This window comes from Erpetoichthys calabaricus, chromosome 6 (genome assembly GCF_900747795.2).
Source record: "Erpetoichthys calabaricus chromosome 6, fErpCal1.3, whole genome shotgun sequence".
In the NCBI taxonomy this organism is placed as follows: Eukaryota; Metazoa; Chordata; class Cladistia; order Polypteriformes; family Polypteridae; genus Erpetoichthys; species Erpetoichthys calabaricus.
This window is the reverse complement of record NC_041399.2, coordinates 155,366,177-155,389,213: the sequence shown is the minus strand read 5'-3', so window position 1 is coordinate 155,389,213 and position 23,037 is coordinate 155,366,177. Positions and strand designations below refer to the sequence as shown.

Sequence of the window (23,037 nt, the reverse complement as noted above, 5' to 3'; positions counted from 1 at the left end):
TAAATAATTCCTCCCATATAAATAACATTTCTCGGACTGCCTTCTTCCATCTCCGAAACATTTCTAGACTTTGTCCTGTTCTTATGCAACACAGTACTGAAGTATTGGCTAATGCCCGAGTCACCTCACGTATTGATTACTGTAATGCTATTCTATCTGGCATCCCACAAAAACCTATCCATCGCTTACAACTTCTTCAAAATTCTGCTGCCAGGATAATAACCTGCTGTTCTAAATCCACTGAACATATTACACCTATTCTCTCCCTACTTCACTGGCTCCCTGTTAACTACAGAATACAATACAAAATACTGCTCTTAACGTTTAAAGCTCTCCACAACCTCACTGATCTATAACAGTCTTACACTCCTCTCACTCACTCAGATCCTCATCTGCAGCTCTACTTTCTGTACCACACTTCAAACTCTGTTCTATGGGAGCTCGAGGGTCTCTCATTGTGCCCCTCAACTCAGGAATTCTCTTCCCTCTCATATATGTCAGCTCGATTCAATAACACATTTTAAAACTACCCTCAAAACTTATCTTTTCAAACTGGCATACCAATTGTGAATTTTGCACTGTTACTGCCAGTTATCTTTGTTTGACTTTCTTTTAACAGTGAAACGATGCATTCAATAACAAGAATAAACAATTTTATTGTATACAAATTGGCTTAATAATTTCTGAAAACATTTCACTCATTCCTCTCTCAATCTCTCTCTCTCTCTCTCACACACAATGTGGTTACTTAAATATATACAGGATACGATCTAAAATCCATGACACAGAACTGTCTTACATAGCTTTTTCTGTGTGTTGCCACTCTGTAATTTGAGAGTATTCAGTCTGGCAATATGGTGCAGCCTTACTTTGTGGAAGACAGACACAAGTAAAGATATGAGCATAAAATGATGGTTGTCAATTTCAAACTGTGTTTCCTCAATGTGCTCCTTGAGAAAAAACACATCATCTGAACCAATCTCATCCCGAACAAACTGATTGATCAAAGATACACTGACAGCTTGCCCTAATGTCGACTGTCGGATGACAGGCTCAGCTACTTTGACCACCTTGACTGTACCTTCAGATGGAATCATCAAACCTCCTTTGTTTTTTTAATGTGAGCAAGTGGTAGCTTTGATCATGATGCTGGTACAGCATCTGTTACCAAACTAGCATGGCACACATCGCAGGGCAGCATTCTCAAAATCCCGTCTAAGGGCTACCTCCCACTGCTTCCTGAGGTTGATTTCTTTGGGAAACTTTCAAAGTTTGAGAAATGTTAACAGCTAACAACAATCTACATAGTTAGTGACTAAATACGTTTAGCCAAAACTGTGTTTGGAGGCTCACTTGAGCACATAAATGCATAGCTTTGCTAGCTTAGCTAAAGTTAAGATTATAAAGCGGGATTTTCTAAAAGCCAAATATAACCAAAACAATTGTTCAGCTTTACCTATGAAATGTAATCCCTGTCATCTGATTTGGAGCGTACAGCAGTTTGTACAATCCCAAGCAGCACATGCGTGAGGCATCTTTATTCATTACTTCACTCCACAACAGTGCCACTCGCAATATGGCGGCGACGTTGACGTATGATGCTGCTGGTCATGAGGCGTCTAGTAATTCGGTCTATGGACACAATCTGCGAAACAAATACATATAACTGAATTTCTGCATGGAAAATATTCTAAAGACTCTCCGGTTATGTCAACTATTACCTCGTTGGCTATAACGCCTGTCGTCCATACTAACCAGCTGGCGACTTCAGTGAACACCTATGTGGGCTTCGCTAAAGGACCCCAAGGATATGAACTTCCGGGTTTGTTAGCTTGATTGTTTCGCGCCAAAGCAGAACAGTGACTACGAAGGGGATGAAACTATGTGTTATTGTTTACAAGTTTTGGTCTACATCAGTTTTTAATCACGATACTTTAGTCCTAGGATAACATCAGACTTATTTATAGGACTGCAGGTGGCACTTTTTTTTTTAACCGAAAATTGGACATTACGAAATCCTAACCTGCTACAAATACAGACGGCAAGTGGAGTGAGCAGTTAGTGCAACACGGGAAGGAGAAAACGCTCAGTAGGAACAGCTATCCGTAATGAACTTGTATCGACTACAGTCTTTGTTTTAGTTGCAGACTCACGTGTATCCAGTAAGTAACAAGTAAGTAGTATCCACTGCCGTGGATTATCTTAATAATGAGTGATAAAATGATTTACGGTTTTGCACAGCTCAAGTGTTTTATCAAGTCGTTTTATATCATATGATGGATGATTTGATAATGGATAAACGCTGAATTTAAGTAAACGCGAAACTATGATTGCAGCCACATGTAATGAGAAGTATATGTCAACATGTCAGATCTGTAATAGAGCCTTTCTGGTAAAAATGAACAAGGAACGGTTATTTGAATGGCTGTAAGGTGCTCTTCAAAGGTAATTTAACGAAGCCGAAGTAATCAGTTTATTAAATTATTTACCCAGACCTTCTTTACTCGCCCACAGTGACGGCTAAAGCCTGTCCAGACCCCCAGTTTACGATATCTGTGCCGACTGAGCTTTAGGGGTGGGACAGACGTGGGAACTCGAACCAATATATAAAACGAAGCGGTGGAACAGTTGGATTCTCTTGAATGAATTATTTTATTTTTGATCCAAATCGTAACTATCACATTGTGTAGAATGTATTTTGGCATTCATGCATGTGATGAGTGTAACATGTCATTTTTTTTACTGAAAAGAAAAAAATTGTACAGCATATTTTACAAATGTGTTAGCAAGATTATTGTAAAGAGATTGCATTAAAAATGGGTTGTCGTTTTAGGGATTTCTGCTTAAGTTGACAAGCCCTTCAGTAATGTACACAATTCAGGGAGCTGTCTTGGGAGGAACTCATTATTATTATTTTTTGTTCTTTATTTTGCCTTATACAATTTCTTGAATTGGGAATTTGTTAGTTTTCGCATACCCATTGGGGTCAAAGCGCAGGGTCAGCCATTGTACAGTGCTCCTGGAGCAATTGAAGGTTAAGGGCCTTGCTCAAGCAGAGTAGGATCTCTTTTGGCATTGACAGGGATTCGAACCGGCAGCCTTCGTGATACCAGCGCAGATCCTTAGCCTCAGAGCCACCACTCCACATTATAGATGGTGTGGTTGTCGTTACAATGTAACAAACACTGTTTTAAAAAATAGTTTTGTAATGTTAAGCCTACCTGTAGGATTAGTTCTGCTGAGCAAGCATTATGTTGTGGCTGAAAGCCTTTTTCATTTGTCTTATGTGTAAGATAACCATTTTTCATAAAAACTCCTTTGACTTATTTTGTTTGTTGCATTTCCTTTCGTTTTTAGGTGTCACATTTGAAGCAAGGATGTCAAAAGAAATCAATGAGAAATTTTTTGTCAAGTTTGTGCTGGAAAAAGAAAACCAATTCTCTGAGTTTGCAACAAAGGCTTATGAGGTGAAGTAGCTTCTCTTTAATTTTTGGATCAGATAGGCTTTTAAAAAAAAAACGGTACAATTTCAAAAACAGTTGGGGATAGTTTAAAAAATCAAGTTCAAGTTTATTATCATGACTGTATAGTACAGTGAAATTCATACTTGCAGGTTTCCTCAGAAGAGTGACAATAGTACAATATCAAAAGACACACTTTATCACAAACACATACATAGCATGGAAAATACTTTCAAATACAATACTGTGCAAAAGTCTTAGGCAGGTGTGAAAAAATGCTGTAAATAAAGAATGCTTTCAGAAATATAAATAATGATTGTTTATTGTTATCAGTTTACAAAATGCAAAGTGAGCGAACAAAAGAAAAATCTAAATCAAATCAATATTTGGTGTTACTACCTTTTGCCTTCAAACCAGCATCAATTCTTCTAGGTACATTTGCACAACGTCAGGGATTTTGTAGGATTATAGTCAGGTGTATGATCAACCAATTATACCAAACAGGTGCTAATGATCATCAATGTCACACGTAGGTTGAAACACAGTCATTAACTGAAACAGAAACAGCTGTGTAGGAGGCTTAAAACTGGGTGAGGAACAGCCAAACTCTGCTACCAAGGTGAGGTTGTGGAAGACAGTTTCATGTCATGGCAAGATTGAGCACAGCAACAAGACACAAGGTAGTTATACTGCATCAGCAAGGTCTCTTCCAGACAAAGATTTCAAAGCAGACTGGGGTTTCAAGATGTGCTGTTCAAGCTCTTTTGAAGAAGCACAAAGAAACGGGCAATGTTGAGGATCGTAGACGCAGTGGTCGGCCAAGGAAACTTAGTGCAGCAGATGAAAGACACATCAAGCTTTTTATATTACCCTTTGAAATCGGAAGATGTCCAGCAGTGCCATCAGCGCAGAAACCAGTGGGACCCAGGTACACCCATCTACTGTCCGGAGAAGTCTGGCCAGAAGTGGTCTTCATGGAAGAGTTGCAGCCAAAAAGCCATACCTCCGACGTGGAAACAAGGCCAAGCTACTCAAGTATGCACGAAAACATAGGAACTGGGGTGCAGAAAAATGGCAGCAGGTTCTCTGGACGAACGAGTCAAAATTTGAAATATTTGGCTGTAGCAGAAGGCAGTTTGTTCGTCGAAGGGCTGGAGAGCGGTACAAAAATGAGTGTCTGCAGGCAACAGTGAAGCATGGTGGAGGTTCCTTGAACGTTTGGGGCTGCATTTCTGCAAATGGAGTTGGAGATTTGGTCAGAATTAATGGTGTTCTCAATGCTGAGAAATACAGGCAGATACTTATCCATCATGTAATACCATCAGGGAGGCGTATGATTGGCCCCAAATTTATTCTGCAGCAGGACAACAACCCCAAACATACAGCCAAAGTCATTAAGAACTATCTTCAGCGTAAAGAAGAACAAGAAGTCCTGGAAGTGATGGTATGGCCCCCACAGAGCCCTGATCTCAACATCATCGAGTGTGTCTGGGATTACATGAAGAGACAGAAGGATGTGAGGAAGCCTACATCCACAGAAGATCTGTGGTTAGTTCTCCAAGATGTTTGGAACAACCTACCAGCCGAGTTCCTTCAAAAACTGTGTACTTAGAAGAATTGATGCTGTTTTGAAGGCAAAAGATGGTCACACCAAATATTGATTTGATTTAGATTTCTCTTTTGTTCATTCACTGCATTTTGTTGATTGATGAAAATAAATGATTAACACTTCCATTTTTGAAAGCATTCTTTGTTTACAGCATTTTTTCACACCTGTCTAAAACTTTTGCACAGTACTGTGTGTGTGTGTGTGATATATATATATATATATATATATATATATATATATATATATATATATATATATATATATTGACCAGACCCTTTCACAACCTGGTGTGTTTTTTTTTTTTTTTTTTCTTATTCTTTCTTTTCTATCCCATTACTCTGCACTTTGATCTATAAGTATACAAAAATGCAGTTTTTTCCAAAAGCTTCTCCTTTGCCCTTAAAGTATTTTGTTGCATTCTGATTCTGTTCCATTCACTCTTAAACCCAAGATCCCTGACTGTTGTTTAATACCATGACTTCTAATTACTACAAATAAAAATAACTGTATTGATTCTGTTTTTCCTTTTTCTACAACATTTTAAAACTCTCACTTTAAAGGACCTTGTCCATTAACACGCCGCGTTTCTCGATTAATCTTTGTCCTATGTGACTGCCAGTTTGATGTATAATGTCAAAAACAAAGTGGTCTAATTAAAAGCATTTGGAACACTTATAAAATAAATTGCATCATCAGTAAAGGAGAAAAAAAAAAAGACGGATTGTGTGGACACTGACTTGATACTGTAACGAACTCAAGTTTTTTCAGATGAGTCCACGGGTGGTGGCCAGCTTTCTTTTGTCCCTCAAATGGCACAATATAAGTGATATGCTGCCGCTGCCCATTGGATATCTCCAGAATAATAAAATCTGTCTTCCTGCCTCTTGCCTGCTCTTTTACTTCACTCGCAATTCTGACTACTCTACCTGTGTCTGTTTGACACGAAAGGGCTAGCTCTCACCCTTGTCACCCAAATGTTTCTGCCTTGTGCCCTAACGTAAAGTGTTCCTCTGGGCTGCATCTCAACCCTACTTCCCATTCCTCACAGCTATCCTTGCAGCAACAAGACACTACAAAATACATTTGTAGCATAGGACACTGGCTGAGTGCTACAAACGTGACTCATGCAATATTGTCATAAGCACTTGATGATTTACTAATGCACAAGTAGGGAAAAAAAGTGAAAATATTGATACAGTGTAGCGAAGTGCGATGCCAGAAGGTGTGGCTCATAAGGGTTTGAGATCTCTTTTGTGGCTACTTTTATGGCTCGATGTCCCGAGAAGGACTTGCACATCCAGCTGTCAGTACTAGATTGAAATAAATATGGCGGTGCAAATGCTAGGGATTTGGATGCCTCTTCTATTTTTAAGTATCTGTTCCCAGGGTACCGTTAGGATATTTATTTATTTGTTTACTTATTACTGTTGGTATTTCTTGTTGCTGTTTTTCGCCGCTGTGACCATTGCCATGATAATAAAGTATAAAAAAAGCACGTAAAATGTATATGTAACATCCAGAATTTTTAATCTAAATTTGAATATATTCGAATATTTGCTTATTTTTAATTGGTAAATTCAAACTTTATTTTTTGGTAAATTTGACAGCCCTAGTCAGTGCAGTAGTACCTGAAAAGAAAACACATGAGAGTAATGGTGATTCTTCTTTGACTTACAATTGGGGGTAATCCTCTAGCACTCTTATTGTCACTTTCTTCTGATTCTTCTGGCTGCTCAAAATCCTTTTCTGACAGTGCAGTATCCGAGACATCAACAATATACAAAACTTTGTTTCGAGGATAGAGACAGCTTGTATTTAATGCCATACTGTAGAAAAAAACAAAGCTTGAATTGTATGAGACTTGCAGTCTTTGCCATAATCTTGCAGATCAAATCAAACCATACACTCTGGGAAACATTTATTGATGCTTATTAATAAAGTTATTAGCAAAGCTTGTTACTATGCATCTTTTGGAAAATGTAATTTTAAAATGTGCGTGTATTGTTATAAAGGAGAGTATTGCAAAGCAATAAAACTTTTTTTTCCATTTTTGAAAAAAAAAAAATGCACTTTTTAAGATATTGCCTTTTTTTAAAACTCCAGATTAATCTGTTATTCAAGGTTGTTAATAATTTAGCAAAGTAGTTGTTAGTTTCATCTCTAGATTATTACATTTTTTGTCATATATGTTTGAGACATTGGCATTGTGGTTAGCAATTTTACTTCAGAAATCCAGCCTCATGGGTTTAACACTAGAATTACCAGAGCCTACGAAAAAACTCGTAAATCCGTCCCACCTTAAATCACGTCTTAAATCCGTTTGCACCTCTCCGCCAGTGTCCTTTGTCATCTAAATGTGCTGATAAACAAAAGCTACTAGCAGCCAGCTATTCCATCCCCTCACCGACTTAGAATGAACTTCTCCTAGCTCAAGCCTTGCCTTGATTTGATTACCTGGGATTGAAGTGGAGTTTTAGAGTGGAAATAATTCAAGCGTTATTTGGAATACACGCATTTCATGTGTGTTCCATTTCTATAGTAGGCTGTGCAAACACATTTTTAAAACAGAAACGTTTTTCATATTCTAATAGTAAATGACAAAATGTAGGCATAAACTATATAACGTATGAAGCCTGAAGTCCATATATCAAAGAAACACTTTCACAAAAGGTACAAATAAGAGAACACGTGCGCTTTCATTCAAAAAAAAAAAAAAAAAGCCGCGTTAGCATGCCACATTGACATTCTTACTACAACCGCCGCGGTGGCGTAATGGTATCAGCCCCTGACTGGGAATCAGAGGGTGGCGAGTTCGATCCCGCACGGCTCCACTTCGAGAAATGAACTGCTCTTATTCTTACAATTTTAGAATAACAACATAAATTTGATTTCAGTCTGTAGCAGCCGGTGTAACTTATGATACTGGTAAAGGTTAGCTTTTTTTTTTTTTTTTTTTTAATTCACTTTTCATTCTCGCAGTCGCATTCAGAATCAATCCATACAACCCCATCTGACACAGCTGGTTTCACATAAATAAAAGTGCACTTTTATTCAAGACTATAACCGAAGAATAAAGAAAGCAAGTTACAGTTGGTGGTTGATACGACAGCTTGTGTGGTGCAATGTTAAGAACTGCTGATTTCCGATCCGTGCTATATAAAATCATCACATTCAAATATTAACAGTTCCCACACACCCAAGGTCCGCCATTCCTACATTTACGACATGTGTACTTGTTGCAGTGTACACACCTCTCTCTGCTATGGTTCCTATTACAGTGAATGAGCACCTGACACTGTACTTTCTTCCCTGGGGGAAGCTGAGGTCTTAGAACGGAAGTTTGTTGATGCTGTATCATCTTTTCTTTTTCCATCGCCTTTTCCTGTAAGAAGCGACGACGAAGTTCCTCTGCAAGGTGAGCCATGAACACTCTTCTTTTCTCAGCGGACCCCGTGCATGCCTTATACAGTACGTGTGCGTTCATCGCTGCTAGGTCAAGGATGTTGTAGAACACAGCAACCGGCCACCTGCGTGTTCCTGTTCGCACTGAACAAGCACGCGCCTTCTGGTCCATGATGTCAACGCCACGCTGGGGAAAAAAGAAAGACAAATATATATGACATTTTGAAGAAATCATTTTATCACCAGAATAGCACCAGAATACTTCGTCACACTAATATTTTTTTCATTAGCATACCTTCATGTGGTTGTAGTCTGTGACCGTGTTTGTTTTTTTTTTTTTTATCTTGCCCAATCTCCACATCATGGTGCATTGTGCTGAGAATGCAGACAGACTTCATCTTTTTGGGCACATACACTGTCAGCATGGCACTGGGAGATCTAAACACCAGCGTGGAGAATTGTTCGTGTACTGAACTGACTTTAGCTGCAGGTGGAAGTTCCCGTCGCACTTTATTCATGGTGCCAAGCAGAGTTGTATTGCGGTGCAGCAGTCTATTAGCCAGCGAAAGTGACGTGAAGAAGTTGTCTGTTGTTACGGTTCTGCCTTTGTCCAGAAATGGCTCCATAAGCTTTATGACCACTGACTCGGAAAGTCTTTCTCCCGTGGGACGACTGGGATCTTTTCCTAAATAAGGAGTGGCATTGCACATGTACTTTGTCTCCAAATCTGCCGCAATCCAAAAAGGCAGAACCGTAACAACAGACAACTTCTTTACGTCACTTTCGCTGGCTAATAGACTGCTGCACCGCAATACAACTCTGCTTGGCACCATGAATAAAGTGCGACGGGAACTTCCACCTGCAGCTAAAGTCAGTTCAGTACACGAACAATTCTCCACGCTGGTGTTTAGATCTCCCAGTGCCATGCTGACAGTGTATGTGCCCAAAAAGATGAAGTCTGTCTGCATTCTCAGCACAATGCACCATGATGTGGAGATTGGGCAAGATAAAAAAAAAAAACCAAACACGGTCACAGACTACAACCACATGAAGGTATGCTAATGAAAAAAATATTAGTGTGACGAAGTATTCTGGTGCTATTCTGGTGATAAAATGATTTCTTCAAAATGTCACATATATTTGTCTTTATTTTTTCCCCAGCGTGGCGTTGACATCATGGACCAGAAGGCGCGTGCTTGTTCAGTGCGAACAGGAACACGCAGGTGGCCGGTTGCTGTGTTCTACAACATCCTTGACCTAGCAGCGATGAACGCACACGTACTGTATAAGGCATGCACGAGGTCCGCTGAGAAAAGAAGAGTGTTCATGGCTCACCTTGCAGAGGAACTTCGTCGTCGCTTCTTACAGGAAAAGGTGATGGAAAAAGAAAAGATGATACAGCATCAACAAACTTCCGTTCTAAGACCTCAGCTTCCCCCAGGGAAGAAAGTACAGTGTCAGGTGCTCATTCACTGTAATAGGAACCATAGCAGAGAGAGGTGTGTACACTGCAACAAGTACACATGTCGTAAATGTAGGAATGGCGGACCTTGGCTGTGTGGGAACTGTTAATATTTGAATGTGATGATTTTATATAGCACGGATCGGAAATCAGCAGTTCTTAACATTGCACCACGCAAGCTGTCGTATCAACCACCAACTGTAACTTGCTTTCTTTATTCTTCGGTTATAGTCTTGAATAAAAGTGCACTTTTATTTATGTGAAACCAGCTGTGTCAGATGGGGTTGTATGGATTGATTCTGAATGCGACTGCGAGAATGAAAAGTGAATTAAAAAAAAAAAAAAAAAAAAAAAAAAAAAGCTAACTTTTACCAGTATCATAAGTTACACCGGCTGTTACAGACTGAAATCAAATTTATGTTGTTATTCTAAAATTGTAAGAATAAGAGCAGTTCATTTCTCGAAGTGGAGCCGTGCGGGATCGAACTCGCCACCCTCTGATTCGCAGTTAGGAGCTGATACCATTACGCCACCGCAGCGGTTGTAGTAAGACTGTCAATGCGGCATGCTAACGTGGCTTTTTTTTTTTAATATTTTTGAATGAAAGCGCACGTGTTCTCTTATTTGTACCTTTTGTGAAAGTGTTTCTTTGATATATGGACTTCAGGCTTCATACGTTATATAGTTTATGCCTACATTTTGTCATTTACTATTAGAATATGAAAAACGTTTCTGTTTTAAAAATGTGTTTGCACAGCCTACTATAGAAATGGAACACACATGAAATGCGTGTATTCCAAATAACGCTAGAATTATTTCCACTCTAAAACTCCACTTCAATCCCAGGATATCAGATCAAGGCAAGGCTTGAGCTAGGAGAAGTTCATTCTAAGTTGGTGGGGGGATGGAATAGCTGGCTGCTAGTAGCTTTTGTTTATCAGCACATTTAGATGACAAAGGACTCTGGCGGAGAGGTGCAAACGGATTTAAGACGCGATTTAAGGTGGGACGGATTTATAAGTTTTTTTCGTAGGCTCTGGTAATTCTAGTGTTAAGTCTGACACCTGTTTTTTTTGTGGGTGGTGTTAGGATTGGAGGGTATGGGGGTTGACAACTGTTTTAACTTGACAAATGGATGTATTTGTTAACTATTTAAGCTTTGTCTTCATGCTCCATATCCTCCGAAAAAATTACCCAAAAATGTTTGTTTCCGTGATTTTTTTTTTGTAACTTCTTTATACAGTAGAAGTGTTGTGATGCAAGATTTTACATATAACTTGAAAAATATTTTGTATGTCTTTATTTGTAATTTAGGCAAATCAATGTAATTTAGTGTTACATTAGTGAGTGTTTACCCCCCCATTTTTAGGAATGGGTCTCTGAATTTTACGGCAGAGGGGGGGGGGGAAGGGGGGGGGTTGTGCTTTAAACCAGTTTGGTGAGAATTTCTCTGCTAAAGTCTTTCAACCCCCGCAAGAAAGCCAAGTTACCTTAACATATGGTTTGGGGGCAGGTGTTAAGATGTTCTATTTCCCCATTGGTCTGAGGTATGGCTGTTTGGAATTGTCTTGTCTCAGAGGCCTTTAAGTACTATGACGCCCTGTTGACTCTAGGGGTTGGACAGAACATCTATAAATGTGCTTGCTTAACCTCACACTATCCCACTTGCCAATCTCTGATGATGAAGTATCTCTCTTACCAAACTGATGAAGACCATCACACCATGAACTGAAGAAGACAACACAATGGACAGCACAACTCTGCAGCCATATTTGAACAGGCTTGCGGCCTGTTCTGATGAAAGCTGAGCACCAATGATGCCTTAACTACAGACATTTTAAATAACTACAAGTCTGTGTGCTGCCTGAAACTACACATCACCATTTAATCAGGTTGCCAATATTCAAATGTATTTTGCATATTGTTATTATTTATGAATATTATCAATAAAACATTGTTTTATGTGTAACCTAACTCCTGCTCGTCTTTTTACTACATTTCATTGCCTGAGGTTATAGATATAGAAGGAAAGGTGGGGATAAGTTATATACTGTAATACCTTATACACAGTGGCATTCTGACAAAGACTACTTATTAATAATACAATAGGGGAAAGTAGAGCAATATATTAGTCTACCAAGACAAAACAATAAGTAAACATGTATAGTGTTCTTTTTCTTTGTGCTTCAAAGAAAAGCATCTATGAAACTATTCCAAAAGATGGATGCAGTATTTTTTGTCATTTTTTAATATTACTATTTAATTAGATAGATAGATAGATAGATCTTTATTGTCATTGTCACTTTTACAAAGGAACAACGAAATTGAAGGTGCAATCGACTCAGTGTGAGGAATAAGAGTTAAAAAGACAAAATATAATAACAAACCGAATAGTAATAAATATACAAATTGCACTTGTTGACTTACGGTCTATATTGCACATTGGAAGAATAATATGGAGCAGTTTTATTTTGAGTTCAGGGCCATGATTGCTTTCGGATAAAAGCTGTTTTTAAGGCGGTTTGTCCTAGTTTTCATAGCTCTGTATCTCTTGCCCGATGGCAAAAGCTGAAAGAGGCAATGACCGGGATGTGATGAGTCCTGTGAAATGTCTATTGCTTTTTTGCGGCTTCGGGAGGTGTAGATTTGTTCCAGAGTGGGGAGGGTACAACCAATTGTTCTCTCCGCTATCCTGACGACCCTGTGGAGCGCTTTCTTTTCTGAGGAAGTGCAGCTGCCGTACCACACACACAGTCCGTACGTGAGCACACTCTCGATGGAATTAAAATTAGAAGTAAAAGGGAAATTGAAATTAGAAACCATGAATCTTTCAAAGAGTTTATATATTGTGCAGGACAGAAAACCACATCATCATCATCATCATATACCACAGTATCAACTGATTTATTTTCTCTTGAAACCTCAGGAATTTACTTGGATTGAATGTATTGTTGCCTTTATGATTTTTTTCTCCTTTTATATTAGATGCTGACATATTAGATTTAAAAAAATATATATTTTAATAAGATAACGTAACCAAAAAATACTAGCTAACAATATATAGTCTTACCATATTTAGTTAATTTTCTTGAGAGTATCAGTTGTTTTACTTTTATATGAACATTGATTATTGATCCTACATTAATATTTCCAGGACTAAATATCCAGTAAATGCTTTATGTTTTTAATTTTTCTTCATTAATTATCACAGAAATACAGTATGTGTTGTTGCCAGTATAACTTGCAAACACATTTAATTTTTCTAAGTTGTATGTTTATCATTACATTTACTTATGTGAACTCTCCACTCCCAAATAAGCAACTCTGAAGAGCTTTGTAATCCTCCATCTCTAGGGATTCAGGTTCTGCAATGTTCAGGTTATGTACTGTATTCTGCTATGCTTGTTTTTCTTACTCTTTGCTCTGCATTGATACAAAATATATGAAATGTAAATATATTCATAGCTAACATATATTGATCTGTGATACTTGCTGCTCTGTTTATAGTAGTTCAAGAATTAGTTACGTGAGTTTACATGCATGATGTTAACTAGGTTTTGTACACTTTTGTAGCTTTTTCTGTAACTGTATTTGGTTTGCTTTCCTATAGGCAATTCGGGAATTGCAGTCTGAAGAATGTCTCCAGAAAATGGATGAAGATGAAGCACTTAATTTAAAACAGAATGATAAATCATTGTATATATTTGAGTCTTTTGGTGGACCTGCCTTTAACCATCTTGTAAAGGTCTGATTATGAAATGATTTTTCACCATGTAGCCATACATTACTACCTAGATGCCATAATAGAAGCACTATTTAAAAAAAACTCTGTCATTAGTAGATAGTGTTTGAAGGTAAACTAGTAGTGACATAAATGTATATTACTGGACAAATAGGAGCCTGGCCAGTACAGGGGTTATCTGTTGGAACAGATTACATTGTTAAGAGCATTATGCCATTTCTGTGATCCAAATTTAGGAAGTTATAGTCTAAGGTGTGAAGTAGAACTAATGATGAGATCTGCAGGTGTCTCTCACATGTTCAGGTAAGGCTAAAGTGATTAATATTTCTCCCATGGCTCAAATCTTGATAAGGATAATGGGGCAAAGGTTTTTGGAGCTCCTTCCGCAAAGAATGACGTGTTACACTGGGATGGGTTACTTTTGAACTGGGTAGGAGGTTGAGTTGAGCAGCAGTATACTATAACAGTAACCCAGTATCTTAAAGTGTATCATAAGAAAAATTTAATTGAAGTAAATATAGTATGGCAATAAAAGATAAATTAGTTAGCAGTCATTATATGTTTAGATGTTGGAGATATTTAATACAGTGATCCCTCGCTATATCGCGCTTCACCTTTCGCGGCTTCACTCTATCGCGGATTTTATATGTAAGCATATTTAAATATATATCACGGATTTTTTGCTGGTTCGCGGATTTCTGAGGACAATGGGTCTTTTAATTTCTGGTACATGCTTCCTCAGTTGGTTTGCCCAGTTGATTTCATACAAGGGACGCTATTGGCAGATGGCTGAGAAGCTACCCAACTTACTTTTCTCTATCTCTCTCTTGCGCTGACTTTCTCTGATCCTGATGCAAGGGGTGTGAGCAGGGGGGCTGTTCGCACACCTAGACGATACGGACGCTCGTCTAAAAATGCTGAAAGATTATCTTCACGTTGCTACCTTCTGTGCAGCTGCTTCCTGAAGCGACATGCTGCTTCGCATACTTAAAAGCTCGAAGGGCACGTATTGATTTTTGACTGTTTGTTTTTATCTCTTTCTCTCTCCCTGCTCCTGACGGAGGGGGTGTGAGCTGCTGCCTTCAACAGCTTTGTACCAGCGGTGCTTCGCATACTTAAAAGCCAAACAGCCCTATTGATTTGTTTGCTTTCCTCTGTCTTTGGCAGTCTGTGCTCCTGATGCGCACTCCTTTGAAGAGGAAGATATGTTTGCATTCTTTTAATTGTGAGACAGAACTGTCATCTCTGTCTTGTCATGGAGCACAGTTTAAACTTTTGAAAAAGAGACAAATGTTTGTTTGCAGTGTTTGAATAACATTCCTGTCTCTCTACAACCTCCTGTGTTTCTGCGCAAATCTGTGACCCAAGCATGACAATATAAAAATAACCATATAAACATGGTTTCTACTTCGCGGATTTTCTTATTTTGCGGGTGGCTCTGAAACGCAACCCCCGCAATGGAGGAGGGATTACTGTATGTAGGAATAGTGACTGAGCATAGGGGCCCTTTGGTATGGTGAAACTCAATAATCAGCTGCTTGGTTTTGCTGATGTTAAATTGCAGACAGTTCTCTTTCCATCAAGAAACAAAGTTCTCATCCACACGTATACTCTCATCCGCCTTATCAATATACCCCATTAGTGCAGAATCACCTAAGAATTTCTGCAAGTGACATTATCTGGTGTTATAATTATAGTTTGAGGTACACAAGGTGAAAAGAACAGAATTTTTCTTCTGGTATGTCAGTATTGCTCATATCCACATCATAGACCCAGTCCTTGCGCCTCACTAATTGCAGTCTGCCCGACTGCCCGACAGGACACCAAAGGCTTATCCACTTACATATCTATATCTTTACCCCTTAAAAAGCATGGCTTGATGGCATTGAATGCAGTTGATAAATAATAAAACATAATTTGCATGTTACTGCCAGCTTTATCCAGATAGGAGTAAGCCTTGTGGAGCAGATAAGATAATTGCTTCTTGCACTTCATTCTTTGTTGAATAGGCAAGCGCAGAGAACCATATATATTAAGAGCACGATATCAGCAGTCAAAAATTTTCCATGTTGGCCACAAATTGATATTAAAATTACATTTCATATTGCAAGTATTGCTAGCTTTAATTATACCGGATTTGCTTGTTGTTTGGGTGCAAGATTTCCAGGTACTTATTATAATAGCTCTTTACAAAAAAGAAGGACATTAGAAACTCTGCAATAATTATGTTGAAAAAACTTCAGATCAAGCTCAGCATGTTTGGAAGGCTTCTTCTTTTTAATCATCATCAGAGTACAGTACAACATTAATTTGCCATTGATTGCTAGTGCTACATTCTTTTCTTAAAAGTATCTTTACTAGATTTATGTGGGTCACTCTTTATCCAAAGTGGCCTTTGAGTTAAAGTAATGCTGTTTTAGTAAAATCCTTGTGAACAACTTAAGACGTTATTATAAATTAAGCACAATTATAACTATAACAAAATAATCGTAAAATGAAAGGGAAAATCCCCAAGATTACCTAGCTACTAACAATGTGAATGTTGCATGCAGTCACTGGTATTTTCCTACGCAGTTGTTGTTTACGACTAAATTTCGTAAAGACCCACCAGTTTGATTCATGTTTATTAAATGGAAATGCAGTTTGTGAAGCATTGATTAATTTTCAAGGACATAATAACAGTTTCGTCTAGACCCTGAATGTTTACAGTAGGCCTGTTTTAGTAATGTGCACAAATCAAGTAAAGGTCAATTGACCTATTTTATATAAAAAAAAAAAAAAAAAAAAACCTAAAGTTGTTCATGGAATTTTGCTTAACCCTGTACAGATTACTGCATTATTTATTTTTCTTGTAATCCTAGAAAAGCAATTTCTCATGGTTACAAAGTAAATTCTAGTGGCAACTGGGAACTGATTCAGAACCTTCTGGCTCATTATTACAATCATAACCTTTAGATTCACACTTCCTTATGCTGCCTTTTGATCCATTACCTCTGTTTTAATGTCTGCTTGGATGATTTGACTCCAAATTCTCTTTATTTCATTGCATATACACCCATTCAACTTGTTTGAGTTTGACTTAGTTCTTCTTTCTTGTACTGAAAGTAAATGTATAATTTGCCAATTCATTTTCATCAGTGCCAGTTTTTCATTTGTATACAGGTTAATGGGTGAATTAACAATCAATGTTAGCATTGCTTCTTGATTGAAAAACATAACTTCACTCTCATTGCATGTCTGTAGAGATGTTAGTTTTAGCTGGTCAACATTCTTTAAGCATCTTGTGTTTTGTACAGGTAACATTTAATAGTTTCTGTGACATAAAATATAACTATGTAGTTAACCAGGTTTTGATTTTAGTTTTCTTATGTTAAGAGAAAAGGTTAATATCTACATGACTTGTAGGAAGCATTTATATTTGACATTTTGTTGAGGTTTAAACCTAAATTACAGTGCCTCTCTATGGCGTGTTATATTCTATAAACCTGTAGTAATAATAATAAAAGTAAATCGGTAATGTTTTTGATTTTGAAGAAATACTGCAAAAGTCTGACTTTGGATCTCAGAGTAGCATAACGATTACAGACCCAATTTCTAGGTCATGAGAAAGAAATTGATTAACGCAGCAGTGATACCAGAAACCACTGCAGGACACAGGATGTAGTAGCAGATCATTACTGTTCTTTCTTGTCACAAATAATTAAAAAAAAATTTTTTTGGGGGGTGCTTTCATTGGGCAGAACTGGCCATAACTTTGTCTTGTAAGGCAAGACTGAAATTACAACATGGCAATTTTATGACTGCAGTTTTTTTTTAAAATAATAAAAACTAAGTTCATTTCTTTAATAAAGGTATAATTATAACTACTTTGAAGGTTTTGGTGTCCATCCTGTACCTCTTAAAGAAAGATGTGTTCACTGTTTGTTAAACAAATGAGGATTTTATGGGAAAAGTGATTTACTTTTTTCATCTTTTATCTCATTTGAAAAATGTCCTGTTTGATTAATTTACATTTTGAAGGAAAATACTTAAGAGGTGCAGTGGACGTTTGCTGCTCAGTATCTAGTGTTATATCCAAACCTAATCACGTTACAAATGGTGCCTGACAATTATGGTAATCTCCATCAAGTTAGCAAGCTGTACCAAATAACACCTGAGTGTTTGTTTTCATCTTTTAATTTGGAGTACCTTAATAAAAAGGTTACTTACGCTGTTTAATATTCTCAGTTTATACAATTCTATTGCTTTCTCTCCAAGTTATTAGTTAAGAGGTGATTTATGCAACTGATTCTCAATATTCTCCAACCATCCATTTTCTAATTTGTGTCTATAGTTTAGGGTTGTAAAGATCTGGGGCCTCATGTATAACGGCATGTGTAGAATTCACACTAAAATATGGTGTATGGACAAAAACAAATGTGTGTATGCACAAAACAATCCAGATGCATAAATCTGCATGCACCAACTTCTACGTTCTTCCATCTACAAAAATCCTGGTCAGCGTGAAATGTAACATATGTGCGTGTGCCTGCTGCCCCACCCCGACTCCTGCCTGAATTATGCCTCTTTGAATATGCAAATCAATATAAATAACCCTTTAAGTTCAGCATTGTGTGAAAAGACGGTGGCAAAAACATGGGGAAAACATGAATTTCGGGGAAAACATGAATTTCAGAGAATACCATGTGGAGGCAAGGAAAAACATACTATTTGTTGGTTTAAGCAGTGGTATGAACAACAAAAAAGTTGATTGAGTGACATAGAGAGCTGGAGGAACTCGAAAGTTCAAGTTCTGAAAGTCTAACAGTGCCTGAAATAAATAAGAAATGCTCAGATATCAAAGTCGTCATGAAAAGGCGAGTCGTAGCCCACTGTCGGAGTGTCATATGGAAGTGTATTAGGGTATAGAGAAAAGTAAAAAAAACAGGGACACAGTGTGGTGGGAGGTTGAAATGTCAACTTAATCTCAATTTCCACTTTAATCACGTAGTTTTTGTCATTAAAATAAAACATCAGACTTCATCTTAAAATCTTTTAATTTACTAGTTTCTCAAATCCCATTGTAACTAAAGTAGCACGTTAAATGCTTCGTGTTCTGTGTGTTCTATGTACTCTGTGTATGAATCACTACGTGCTTCTTAAACGGGCTTTCTCTTACGCTGAGAGAATACAGAATACATTACATTCATGATATCACACTCTCTGAACAATTTAAATACTAAGATGTATACTTGTCATCATTTTCATGATGACAGGAATTAAAGCATGTATTAAACACTAGACGTTAAGCCCGTTACGATAACAGGCGCTAGAATAGTAGTGCATAAACATTAGTAGGCACAGTCTATATTAAATGGCAAAGGACCGTCTATTTTCTGTTACAATAGTATTGTCTTGTATGTGGCTGTAATATGCGTCACTGTATTGTGTGCCTTTATTTTTCTCTCACAGTAATACATCTCTCCAGCAAGTATTTTAATCTGTGCTGGCGTGCAGCTGATTATTGTATGTATGGCGTCTCCCCAGCAACGGATTTCATGTGCGCGAAAATAAATCTACTTTTAAAAGTCATCCTATTGTAATATCATGAAAATTCGTATATTTAGGAAAACACTTTACACTTTACCAGGCCAACTTTGTTAATCGCAATTCTGACATCCTCAGAGTGAACAACAAACACTAATCCCACCTCTTTGGGGAAGCTGGTCTCCGTGTCTCAGTACCTGATTGGATTTTTCATGCGTTATGTTTTAGGTCTTACCTCATTTACCGAAATCCGATTGGATCGGCCGCGCGATATTTTATAGGTGCCGCCCTCTCTGTCTTGTGTGACACGTCAGGCGGCCTTTAAAGCATCGCACCGTGCCCCACGCATGCGCACTTCACCAGAAGACACGGACACATGGACGCACACAGGGATTTTATTAAAGAGGATGGGGAACCAGTGGCACAGTGGTAGAGGCGAGCTGGTACCCCATCCAGAGATTGTTCCTGCCTCCTGTAAGATGCTTGCTGACCCGTGTGTGACCCTCAATGGAATAATTTATTGCAGCAGTACTGTCTTTCAAACGTACTAACTCCCAATTCCTGTCTCTCCTTTTCTTTCTCCAAATAACTAGTCGCCACACAAGCTCTGTAATAAAAGTCAAGCTATCTGTAAGTTTAGAACGCTGATTCTTCAAAACTTTTAAGGAACATTAAATATCTTCGTAGTACATGTTTAATTATTCCATCCATCTATCCATCCAGGGTCGCGCCAATCCCAGCATGCATACAGAGCAATACAGGAATGATCCCTGAACGGGGAGTAAGCTGATCGCTACCACTGCGCCACCGTGCCCTCACATGTTTGATTATTAACAATATACATTATTTAAATGAAGTTAAACATGTATCTGTATAATGTAATATACATACTTAATTTAATTTTTAAAATGATATGAAGAGCTCCAAGAAAGCATTTGGAAATCAAAATCGATTTAGAAGCAAGTTGTCATCATCTGTAAATATGTGCCATCTTCTATTAAATTGAATTGAATTACTTTATTGTTATTGTACAATGAGATTCAATATGCAAATCCTCCATAAATGTATTTGTTATAAAATGATAGAATAACAGTAATAATATTTGATAAAAAATGAAAAATGTACTTATGCCTTAATATGGTATAATACATGTACATATAATGCAGAAATGATTCATAAAGTGGCTCAGGTTGTACAATATTACAACTATAGTGCAAGTTTACAGTGAGGTAATTGTACTTATAAGTACAAATAGTTCTACCAGGAACACTTGGTGGACTGACTGAGTGTGTTTAGAGCTCTTGGGATGAAGCTGTCTCTGAACCGTGAGGTCCCTACCGGAAAGGCTCTGAAGCGTTTGCCGTATGGGACCAGTTCAAATAGACTGTGCATGGCTGAGGCAGCGTGTGCTAGGTGCTGTATCCTGATAATCCTCTTTCCTATCACCTGCTCTAGAATTAAGATTCCATACTTGGATACAGTGGGTTAAAATACTCTGAGTGGTGCACTGAGAGTAACAACGCAAAAGCAGCTATGGTATTTTGAATAGTTTGGCCAGGTTAATTACAATCAGATGCCTTAAACTAATAACCGATATGTGGTTAATTGGAGTGTATTTGATAAAGCCGCATCAGGGATGTGAATCTATAAAAGATAAGGAAACCACACAAGAACAGTAGCCCTGCTTTGATGCTGGGTGCCGCCAGTTTACAAAACCGAGCCGAAAACCTTCATATGCAATGGATTGAGCTGGCGTGAGAATGTGTTTGGCTTTATGCCAAGTTTAGTTTGTATAGATCATGATGGGAGCACAGAAATGGGTGTACTCAACATTTTTTGTGCATACGCACCGTTTATACATAAGGGCCTCTGGCGTGTATTCATTCATCGCACGGTGTAAGGATGGGAACAAACGAAACATTCCATCACAGGGTACACTTCTCCATCCATTAGCTGAACACACATGTCTTTGATATAGGTAGACTATCCATGCAGACACAGGAAGAATGTGCAGAACAGAGACAGATAGTGGCTAATGTAATAATAAAATCTGAAGCACCGTTATTTTGATACTTCACAAGTCTAGTACCTGTCTGTGCAATATCACCCAATATTGATTAAAAATTAAATTGATCATTTATGAGGCGAGAAATTAGTTTTGAATCATAGTACAATGAAAGTGAGTTGGATTCTATGCAAAATCAATAAATGGATGACTTTAACTGAGGATTTTTTTGGTACATATTTTAAAATTGCCAATAAGAATACTTTATTATAGTTTACAGATACTTCAGGGAAAACTTGTTAGACACAATGAAAAATAAGAAATATCTCATCTGGTAATTTTAATAATGTAATTATAATTGATTTGGTTGTAATGTCTTTTAAGACCTCAAAGAATGTTATATTATATGGGGTGTTGTATTGTGATATGTTGTTAATGATGTTTATCATAAAAATATGATTTGTTTCCCTTGATTTACTGTATTGGATACGCTGCATGTATAAACACAAAAGCATCATTCATGTTATAGACTATGGAATAATTGGTATGTGTAAACACATCTTTAGAAACCAAAAATTTTTCTTAGCTTTATACTTAAGTAATGAGTTTGACAAAACGTATTTACTTTTATCATCTTATCTTTAATGGAAGAATTGGAAAAATAATTTTATAATGAAAGGTTTATTTTTTTATTTTTAAATTTTGTATTTGACAATTTGTACATGTGCAGTAGCTACTTCTGCAGACTCATAAATACGGCATCCTGTGTTCAAATTCCATACCTAGACATGATCTATGTTGAATTTACACATGCCCCCCCATTTTTTCATGGGGTTTTCTCTGGGTACTCTGAAAGAATTCAATGATAGGTTAATTGGAGATATGAAACTGGTCCTGTAGGAATGTGTGGTCCTCAGACACCCTGAATTGTTTAAAGCCGGTTTGAGAATTTTATGTTAATTTATAGCATATTTTGATAATGCTGCTGTAATACATGATCTTATTATGGCTTATATACTTTTTACTGTGTTTATTTACGTCTACTTTTGAATCATCATGCAGTTTTAAGACCAGAGAACAACAAATTGATAGTGTTTTAACAGTATATAAAGTGAATGGTGGGCGAGAAAAAATTTGTGAGAAACATTGGGTAAACTGTGCAAACCTTATGCACACATACAATAAGTGATTTCATTAAGCAAAAGCTTTCTCCCATCTTAATTGGCAAAATGGTCATCAAATCAATGATAAGCAAAACTTCATATTGTGATTTCTCATGTCGGTTGTTCCATGTTACAAGCAGAAACAAATTTAGTTGTATTTTAAATCTAAAATCCTGCAGTTTGACTTTGGATGAAATATGTCTTGATTTAATGACAGACTACAATCTCAGATAAGTGTTTCTGGCAGTGATGCACAAGTTTGGCTTTTTACATAACAATTAGAAAGTGGATATTGGTTAATCCCATTGCTTTTTGGCAGAAAATATGTAGCTTGTTGCTTTTTAGGCCTTTTAGTTTAGTAATAGAATATCCTGCCTATTACAGCAAGAACAGGTGAGTCAAGTTTCAGTTTTGTAAAAGACCTCAAAACCTACTTTTTCCATTATTTATTGAGCATCAAACACTTGATATCTCAATTTGTTTTTGTGGGTTAACCTCTTAAAGTACTTAGAATCTGCTGCTTTTTGCAATACTTTGCACTTGTAGCTTAATTCTTAAGTTCAATAATGTTAATTTTTTTTGTATTCCATTTTTGCTTTTAATTTGTAAATCATTTTCAAAAGTGTTTTCTGTGTGTAAATGTGCTTATTAGTCTCTCATTTTTAAA

General features: G+C 37.3%; 1 protein-coding gene across 1 annotated transcript in view; it reads left to right on the top strand.

Annotated features, from left to right (window-relative positions):
- Positions 1–1,803: 1,803 nt before the first annotated feature.
- The window catches only part of topbp1 (DNA topoisomerase II binding protein 1), a 105,597-nt gene continuing 84,363 nt past the window's right edge, over positions 1,804–23,037 (top strand). The window contains exons 1-3 of the mRNA XM_051928782.1: positions 1,804–2,041; positions 3,358–3,467; positions 13,545–13,679. Of these exons, the coding sequence (XP_051784742.1) occupies positions 3,378–3,467; positions 13,545–13,679 (225 nt within the window). The 5' untranslated portion in view covers positions 1,804–2,041; positions 3,358–3,377. The remainder of the gene's footprint in view (positions 2,042–3,357; positions 3,468–13,544; positions 13,680–23,037) is intronic.